Below are 9366 nucleotides of genomic sequence, written 5' to 3'. Positions count from 1 at the left end.
CCAGCTCCCGGGAGCGCCGCGCCGGTCAGGCCGAGGAACCGCAGCGCGAGGTGCGCGGGCGAAGCGCCGCAAGCCGGCAGCCGGAGCCCGCGGACCCGTTCGGCGGCTGCCCGGGCCGGGGCAGCCGCGGGTTCCCGGGGCGCCGGGCGGGAGGGGCGGGCCGGCCACTGGGCGGGGGCGCCGGAGTGACACGGCCGCCGCGGCCAATAGCGGCGCCCGGAGGGCGGGCGGGGTGGGAGCCGCTGTTAAAGGGGCGGCGTGGCCAGGAGGCCCGGCCCGGAGCGGGCGGGAGGCCGGGGCAGGCTACGCTAGGGCGCCGGGCGGGGGGAGGGGACGGGAAAAGGAGGAGGCGAAAAATAAAAAAAATAAAATAAAAGGTGGCGCCGGCGCCCACCGAAACCAACAGAGGCTCGGCGGACGCAGCCATCGCGGCCCGGAGCGGGGAGCCCACCGGGGCCTCCTCGCTTGCTCCGGCCGCGGGATTCCGTGGTGCCTTCGCCCGTGCGGCCGATCGCTCCGGGTCTGCGCCCGGGGCCGGGCAGCGGGAGGAAGGGGGCGGGCGAGAGATCACTTTTTTATTGTTGTTATTGTTTTTCCGCCCGGCCTCCTCCTCCTCCCCAACCCCCCGCCCCGCTGCCTTCTCCCCTCCCACAGTCCCCGTACCCCTCCTCCTCCTCCTCCTCCCGCACAACTTAAAGAAAGAGGGAGCGGCACGGTTGCTTCCTTCATCGGGGGAATTCGTGGCCACTGCAAGTTTACTACGCGAGGCGCAGCCAATGCCAAGCGCGGAGGACGTGGAGGGCTAAACACCGCAGCCGCGGCGCGGAACAATACCCGCAGCGCGTGGGGCGGCGCGAGCAGGGCCGCGGGGGAGGGAGCGACCGCCTGGCCACCGCCTGCCGCCCCGGCGCCCCCGCCGTGATCAGGTGGAGCTGCGGGCGCGCGGGGTCCGGGCGCTGTCCTCTCCTCGCTCGCCTGCCTGGCCTTCACACAGCCGCCGCCCTCGGGCCCCGTGGCCCCGCCGCTGCCGTGATTTCCGTCTGCGGGCGCCGCTCGGCTCCACCGAGCCGGGGTCCGCGGGGCGGGAGAGCCAGGGAGTGCGTGCGCGCGCGGGTACGCGCAGGGGTGGGGGCCGCGGCGCGGTGCTCGGCCCCGGCGGCCCCCCTCTCCGCCCGGCTCCCCACACCTCCCTCCCGCTCCCTCCTCCCGCCCGCCCTCCCCTGCCCTGCCCGCCCGCCCCCGCCGCAGCTCCTTTAATACACTTTGGTTCTCCGCCTGGCTTTGGACTCTTCTCCTCCTCCACCTCCTCCTCCTCCTCCTCCACCTCCTCCTCCTCCTCCTCCCGCGCCTCCGCCGCCGCCGCCGCCGCCTCCTCCTCTTCCTCTCCGCGCCTTCGCTTTGCGCCCGGCCGCCCGAGGCAGATCCAGGCGGCGGCGGAGGCGGCGGGCGCAGAAGCGCGGCTCCCAGGACTGAAGGCGCCGCTATCACCGCCGCTCGCGCCCAGAGTCCGGCGGCCGCCGGACGCACCGCTCGGATCGGGAGAGGGAGCCGAGGCGGCGCCGAGGCGCGGGGCTCGCCGGGGTCGGCGGGGCGGGCGGGCGCGCTGGCCATGCTCCTGGACGCGGGGCCGCAGTTCCCGGCCATCGGGGTGGGCAGCTTCGCGCGCCACCATCACCATTCGGCCGCGGCGGCTGCGGCGGCGGCCGCGGAGATGCAAGACCGAGAGCTGAGCCTGGCGGCGGCGCAGAACGGCTTCGTGGACTCCGCGGCCGCGCACATGGGAGCCTTCAAGCTCAACCCCGGCGCGCATGAGCTGTCGCCTGGCCAGAGTTCGGCGTTCACGTCCCAGGGCCCCGGCGCCTACCCGGGCTCCGCTGCGGCTGCGGCTGCTGCCGCGGCGCTCGGGCCCCACGCCGCGCACGTTGGCTCCTACTCTGGGCCGCCCTTCAACTCCACCCGGGACTTCCTGTTCCGCAGCCGCGGCTTCGGGGACTCAGCGCCTGGCGGCGGGCAGCACGGACTGTTCGGGCCGGGCGCGGGCGGCCTGCACCACGCGCACTCGGACGCGCAGGGCCACCTCCTCTTCCCCGGCCTCCCGGAGCAGCATGGGCCGCACGGCTCGCAGAATGTGCTCAACGGGCAGATGCGCCTCGGGCTGCCCGGCGAGGTGTTCGGGCGCTCGGAGCAATACCGCCAGGTGGCCAGCCCGCGGACCGATCCCTACTCGGCGGCGCAGCTCCACAACCAGTACGGCCCCATGAATATGAACATGGGTATGAACATGGCAGCGGCCGCGGCCCATCACCACCACCACCACCACCACCCCGGTGCCTTTTTCCGCTACATGCGGCAGCAGTGCATCAAGCAGGAGCTCATTTGCAAGTGGATCGACCCCGAGCAGCTGAGCAACCCCAAGAAGAGCTGCAATAAAACTTTCAGCACCATGCACGAGCTGGTGACCCACGTCTCCGTGGAGCACGTCGGCGGCCCGGAGCAGAGCAACCACGTCTGCTTCTGGGAGGACTGTCCGCGCGAGGGCAAGCCCTTCAAGGCCAAATACAAACTGGTCAACCACATCCGCGTGCACACCGGCGAGAAGCCCTTCCCCTGTCCCTTCCCGGGCTGCGGCAAGGTCTTCGCGCGCTCCGAGAACCTCAAGATCCACAAAAGGACCCATACAGGTAACCGCGGGCCGGGACAGGGAGAGAGACGCTCACGGTTGTGAGGGGCGGGGGTGGGGTACGACTCCGGGCGCGCCGAAGGCCAGCTGGGCCCTGGGGTGGGAAATACTTTGTGTGAGCGAAGAGAGCCGGCAGCTTGTTTTTGTTGGAGGATGGAAGAACAGTACTGGGGTTGGGTTTTTCCATGTGTGGGAATTGTGTTTCCAGTGACCCGAGTCTCATCAGATGTATGCTTTGGGTGTTGCACTTGCTTCGTTTGCTCAGCCCGGGTGCATAGTTTCCGTCCAAAACCAGAACGCACTAAACAAAACCGCTCTCCAAGCCGGTGCCCGGGAAGCGAGCCTAGAGCGAGGTCTTGCCAGCTTATCTGAATGTGCTTTTTGCTCCGGGTGTGCGCCTGTGTTTGAGAGACTTGTGTGTTTTCCCACTTCTCGTACTCAGGGTCCAGACGCCCTTCCCCGGGACAATTTTCCACTCAGCAGTCTGGTGTGAGCCGAAGCTGTAAAGGATTTCTCATTTTTAAAAAGTGTGTGTGTGTGTGTGTGTGCGTGTGTGTGCGCGCGCGCTGAGGCCGACCCGGGGCGGGTCGCCCGGGACTCCGCCGTAGTTTGTGAGCTTTCTCTAATAGGCACCGGAGGGCTTGCGGCTCTGGACTAGGACCCACTGCCGGGCGGGCGAGAGCTTCGGGCAACGCGGCCCCGCTGGGGGATCGCGTGAGAAGAAAGCACCGCAAAACCACGCGCGCCTCGCGGCTCGGCGATGGTTCGTCTCTGACCGGGTCCCAGCCGAAATCGCGCCAGACGATTTCCGAAAAGAAAGCCAACTGTTTTTGCAACTTCCCTCGTCAATATTTACCCCGAAGTGGGGATGCGCCAGCGGCCTATTGTTCTCTTCCGGGAAGGGAGGGAGCCGAGGTGCGAGACGAGCTTTTAACAAGGTTTAAAATTTGAGAAATGTATTTGCATGAAATGCTCGCTTCCGAGTCCCGTGTCTGAGCGGATGTCTTTAGAAAACAATTTAGGTGCTAATGGAATTTAACGTTCCACGGCCTCCCGTTCCAAGTGGAGCGACGTTTGAGTTCTCACACCTCTAAATGACTCCAAGTGCTTGGAATTCTGGCAACAGGATGCCGGCACCGCCACAAAACCCCACAGGGAGATTTAGGGCAGTTTTGCTGACACCCCCACCCCCACCTCCCCCCAGCCCGGGCCCCTCCAGTCATCAGATGCTGCCTGACCTCAGAAAACAGTTCCTTCAAAAAAAAAAAAAAAGCTGGGATGACGGTGAATTCAACTTGCAGACTTTTGGATGCAAAAATACTGGCTCAGTCTGCCTCCACAGCCCGGTCCCCAAACGCTGGACGCAGCGCCTCCAAATGTAATTGCCTACTGGCCCCAGAGAGAAGCCGACAGCAGCCTGTGTGATTTCGATAATGCCCAAAATATTTTGTCATAACAACAGCTTCTCCACAGCGAGACCCATTTGTTCGGAGCTGCGTATCCAAGAAGCCCTATAGAAGGCGTGTGTGTGTGTGTGTGTGTGTGTGTGTGTGTGTGTGTGTGTGTTTGTGTGCGCGCGCGCGCCAGGGCCCCAGATCTATCCCGGAATTCGTTTAGAAGTCCGGGGAGACGGGCGTCAGGTTGGGGTTTGAAAGCAAAACAGGAAACGAAAGAGCGGAACAGGCAGTCAGGTGGGCAGGCGGCCGGGTCTCGGGTGCGCGCTGCAGCGGCTGTGTTTGCCGTCCGCAGGGGAGAAGCCGTTCCAGTGCGAGTTCGAGGGTTGCGACCGGCGCTTCGCCAACAGCAGCGACAGGAAGAAGCACATGCACGTGCACACCTCCGATAAGCCCTATCTCTGCAAAATGTGCGACAAGTCCTACACGCACCCCAGCTCGCTGCGGAAACACATGAAGGTACCAGCGCGGCGCCCGGGCGCAGGCCACAGCGCGGGCCTGGGCGTGGGGGGCGGTGTGTGTGTTTGGGGGTGGGGAGCTGGGGGGCCCAGGGCGGTCGCTGGGGGTGCTTCCCGTCCTCAGGGGCCCAGCCCCACAGCAGCTGCACTCACACCCAGTCCCCTCTGGTCCCCCCTCCCGGCTTTTGTCTTGCAGGTCCATGAGTCTTCCCCTCAGGGCTCCGAGTCCTCGCCCGCTGCCAGCTCTGGCTACGAGTCGTCCACGCCCCCGGGGCTGGTGTCCCCCAGCGCCGAGCCCCAGAGCAGCTCCAACCTGTCCCCGGCGGCGGCGGCGGCTGCAGCGGCGGCGGCTGCAGCGGCAGCCGCGGTGTCCGCCGTGCACCGGAGCGGAGGCTCGGCCGGCGGTGGCGCGGGAGGCGGCTCGGCCGGTGGCAGCGGCAGTGGCGGGGGCGGCGGCGGGGCGGGCGGCGGGGGCGGCGGCAGCTCTGGCGGGGGCAGCGGGACGGCCGGGGGCCACAGCGGCCTCTCCTCCAACTTCAATGAATGGTACGTGTGAGGGCCTGGGGGGGGGGGGGGCTGTCTCCCTCTCCCCGTCCCCACCCGGGCGCAGCAGCCGCCCTCCCCGAGGGCACCTTGTGATCGTGTTGTTAACACTCGGAATCGGATTTTTATGATGATGATGAAAATAATTTTACCAGCAGAAGGATTTTTAAAAGTTTTTTTTTTAAGTCTAGGCATGAAAAAGCAAAAATAGCCCTTCTGGAGTTTCTGAAGCTGAACATATATAAAAATAGGAAATAAAAAATTTAAAAAAATAAAAACCCACAAAAATATTGACCCGGCCCCACCCCCCCAGCCCCTGCCCTCCGTCCTCCGACAGACTGTACATAGCGGGCCCTCCCTCCGCGGCGGTCAGAAGCGCGTCTTTGGTGCATAGAAGTTTGTCCGTTTGTAAACTCCAGGCCGCCTTCCCCTCGCCCCTTGCCCCTGCCCTCCCCCAGTGAAGCGCCTTTTAGTTTGGACCCGGTTTCTTTTTTTTTTTTTTAAGTGATGTGGAGGAAAACGGTTTATTTTGTATTGTGCTATTGAATATTGTGTTCCTTTTTATGAGGCAACTTGATTGTCAACTTCATGCGACTATAGACTGGGGAAAAAAAAAAAAAAACAAACCAAGCCGTGCCAAAGTCTCCCTCCCTCTGTGTCTTCAGCACAACCCACCCGCGCGCACACATGCCACCGCCGCCACCAACGCTTGTGAATGTACTTTTCTGTTAGCTGGGTTTATGTGTGATGTTCTAGTGCTTTTGCAAGTCCGATTTGTTAGTTCCTGTATGAAAGATTGTGGGGGGGAATAAACGTCGTGCCGTTAGCTTTTTCCGTCATAACGCCCGTTCCTTCTGTAAATACCCGTTGCCATATTTATCCATTTGTAATTAAATTATGGTATTAACTTGCTACAGAGGAAACAATATTTATAAAGAATGTTTCTTAACTATAAATATGTACAATTGTGGGCATAAACTGTTCCAGATTTTTTATTTGAAGGTTTTAAGTGGTTTGATCATTTCTTGTGATATGTTTTGAGAGTAATGCATACAGAAATATAATAAAATGTGTTGAAACTGCACGAAGATGCTATTTTTTTTTCTCCCCACTAGCCAAGTGATTACTGAAGGGGGAAGGAGACAGCGCAGGGATGCTTGCCTCAGTCGTGGGAGCCACCACTGGGGGAGAAGGTGCCGCGGATCCCCAAAGACGCCACCAAACTGCCCCTTTGGCAGAAAGTTTCCAAATTATTTTCTGCACCCTTTGTTTGGTAGCCGAGAGTGGATTAAATTTTTGGAAAGCCCCTGTGAGGAATGGTGGCTGGAACCTGCAGACTTTCTAATGGCTCCATTATTTGAGGGAATGCCTTTCTTTCTCCCAGCGACTTGGGCTGATCTGAGAGCACTAAACATTTCCTTATTCTTTGTCTTCCCCCTCCCCTACCCCCTTCCTCTCCCTCCCTCTGAAAAGCCGAGGTACAGTTATTTTTAATTGCACGTTTAAAACTGAGCCGAGCACTTTGTTTTTGAACTTGGCCCGGTGAGGATCGGTTAAAAGGGCCTGTTTTTCTGCCAAAAGTTTATTCTTGAAATTTTAAGCAGAGGGGCTTGCCAGAGAAACACTGCATGTCTTAAGCAGGATGTTCCAGGGGCAGTGATACATATAGTACCGGTTACTTTTCTTTGGGGGAAGAGAATAGCTAGGAAAGTAACAAACCCTGGGTGCCAAATAAAAGAGAACCTAATCCACTAGAATAAAATGGAACGAAAAGTCCAAGATGGCCAGGTGGGAGAGGGAGGCAGGGAGCTGTAGCATGGGCCCTTGGCTTTTCAGTCCCCCTGCCCTTCCATGCAGGGTTTTTGTCAGAGTTTTCAAACGATGCTCTAAGGGAGAAGGCAAAAATAATTTTAATAACCAGAGGGTAGGCATAGGGAAATTTAAGTCCCTGAACGCCCAAGGTATACTCCACCTGCCTGGGTGTCCCTGTCTGTCCAGGGGGCCTCGGGCAAACCCTGGGGTTATCCTCCTCGCAGCCCAGCGCTGAAAGGCCTCGGGGCAGGGGGGCGGCGGCGACGCCCCCGTGGGTGCGCCCGGGCGCTCTGCGCGGAGCCCCGGAATGCGCGCGTCTGGGTCGGTGGCCGTTGCTCCTCGCTCCTTTCCCCGGCGGCCCGGGCCCTAGGGGCGCGCCTAGTCCGGAGGGGCTTTGCAGCCGCCGGCCGGAGGCCAGGCCGGGCGACCGCTACCTGTTCGCTGGCCCGGGAAGTCGGCCTCCAGCCCGGCGTGGGTGGCGCGTGTGACTCACAGGGGGCCGGGCGCCAGGCTCGCGCTCCTCGGCGGCCCCAGCGCCAGCTCCCGAAGCCATCAGCCCCCTATTAAAATCAAATTTATAACCCCTAATAATATTAAACAAAATTATTAAAATAATTGGCATATGTTACCGATCCTTGGGAGGGTTCCCTGAGCGCGTTATAAGCTGTGAGGGAAATCATTGCGGGTCCTCCAAAGCTCCCCCACCCCCGTTGGCGGGGGGGGGGGTGAGAGGGAGTCAGATTAAATATTTATTATAACTTGAGTAAAAATGAAGTTGTCTGTTCCAAATGTTTTTAACTTTCTCATTTTGGGGGGAAGCTGTTGGTTTTGAGGAGAAAGCTGGAATGGGGGCGGGGTGGCACCCCCTCAAGGCCGGGGGGTTGGGGGGGCTTCTTTTCCTGGGGAGGGGGACGGGAAACAGGAAGGAGCCGAGGCCTGGCTCACAGCACCTAGCGGTCCGTGGCTATGCAGAGCTGAAAGTCGCAGGGGTGCCAGAGGCCCCCTAAGTCCCGGGGGAGGGCCGAGGCGTCGGGGTGGATCGCGGCCGGAGGGATCTCCCCGTCCATCCCGCCGTGTGTGGAGCGGGAGCCAGCAGCTTTCCTGCAAAATGGCTCCGCGCTCCCGGGCCCTGGCTTCCCGCGGCATCGTCGCCCGCACGAGGCAGCCCGAGCTCCCCCTTTCTCCTCGGCCTTTCCAGCCCCACGGACTGGATGGGGGACTGGGAGCTGGCACGAGCGCCTAAGGAGGATCAAAGATGTCAGAACTGAGAACGCGCGCGCGAGCTCGCGGCCCACAGGCGCCGGGCACGGGTCGGCCGGGGGCGCAGGGGTCCTCCCTCCCCCACCCTTGCCTCCGGGCCTACTGGGGCCTGAACACTATCCTGCCCTTGCCACGACTCCAGAGCCACACGGCTGAAGGCCGGCCTCAGCTCCCTCAGGGCCCACAGGGCGGCCGGACGCCGGTTGCCGCCGCCGTCAACTTGAACTCCGGCGCGCCCGGGCTCGCTCCCTCCGCGCTTCGCGCCGGCGGCCCCCGAGGACCTCCCCTCGAGCGCCAGGAGCTCAGTCCGGAGGCAGCTGGAGCCCCCTCGGGAGGCCCATCATTATTATTATTAATTATCGTGATCCTCGCTGCATTATTAATGACCACAGTGATCCCTGGCATCGGTGTCAGCTTCTCCTGGGGCACTGATGTCCCCCTCAAGTCCCCGGGCGGGGTGGAGGTCACTGCCGGAGCAAAGGCCGCGGCGCTTCCGCTCCGGCCGTGGGCAACGGGTGTGGGGCTGCCAGGCCGAGCGCCGCCGGGACGCGGGCGAGGGGACAGCGTCTGAGGCCCCGCACACGCCGGTCCCCTCACTCTTCTGCCTGCCTGCGCCCCACCCCCTCGCCCCTTTGTCTCTGTTCCTGGCAGATTTTTCAGTCTCGAGTGGTTTTATTTTCCGTAGAAAGCCCTGAAAACAAGGGCACATCACTGCCTGGGCAGGAGGCTCGGTTTTCCCTGGACACTGGACCGCTCTCCCGCACCCCAAGTTGGCCGAAGCTTGGGTCTCCCGGCCGAGGCCGTGTCCCCGAAGCCCGCCAGTGAGCTCAGCGGCTGCATGGAAGACACGCAGGGAACCCCGACCCCAGGTGCCCGCCAGCTACCCGCAGTGTCCGCCTGGCTGGCTAACACTGGGCGCCTTCGAGGGGTGGTCCCTGGGCTAAGAAGCAAAGGCCTCCAACGGAGGCCCCGACAAGACGTAGTGGACCCTGTGGGTGCGGGTGCCCCCCACCCTGGGGACCCAAAATAGGTGTGCAAGGAATACTTGTGGGACTCTGGAGTCTGCTCTGACAATGCTTTGGTTCCACAGAAACCCGGGCTCTGCAGCCCACTGCCACCCCAGCAGACCACGAGGGAGGGTTTCTATTTTTACCCGTCA

General features: G+C 62.1%; 1 protein-coding gene across 2 annotated transcripts; it reads left to right on the top strand.

Annotated features, from left to right (window-relative positions):
* The first annotated feature begins 343 nt into the window (after nucleotides 1-343).
* ZIC2 (Zic family member 2) lies at nucleotides 344-6219 on the top strand. 2 transcript variants are annotated; one of them, XM_051850484.2, is made up of 3 exons: nucleotides 344-2681; nucleotides 4430-4593; nucleotides 4789-6219. In XM_051850484.2, exons 1-3 carry the CDS (start codon nucleotides 1610-1612, stop codon nucleotides 5146-5148), a joined length of 1596 nt encoding a protein of 531 aa, XP_051706444.1. In that variant the 5' UTR covers nucleotides 344-1609; the 3' UTR covers nucleotides 5149-6219. The 2 variants fall into 2 exon arrangements, with proteins under 2 accessions (XP_051706444.1, XP_051706445.1); XM_051850485.2 differs by having other exon boundaries at nucleotides 345-2681; nucleotides 4752-4931.
* Nucleotides 6220-9366: the final 3147 nt, after the last annotated feature.

The sequence above is a fragment of the Oryctolagus cuniculus genome, chromosome 9, assembly GCF_964237555.1.
Source record: "Oryctolagus cuniculus chromosome 9, mOryCun1.1, whole genome shotgun sequence".
Classification (NCBI taxonomy): Eukaryota; Metazoa; Chordata; class Mammalia; order Lagomorpha; family Leporidae; genus Oryctolagus; species Oryctolagus cuniculus.
The sequence above is the reverse complement of the archived record's forward strand: the minus strand, read 5'-3'. Positions and strand labels throughout refer to the sequence as shown.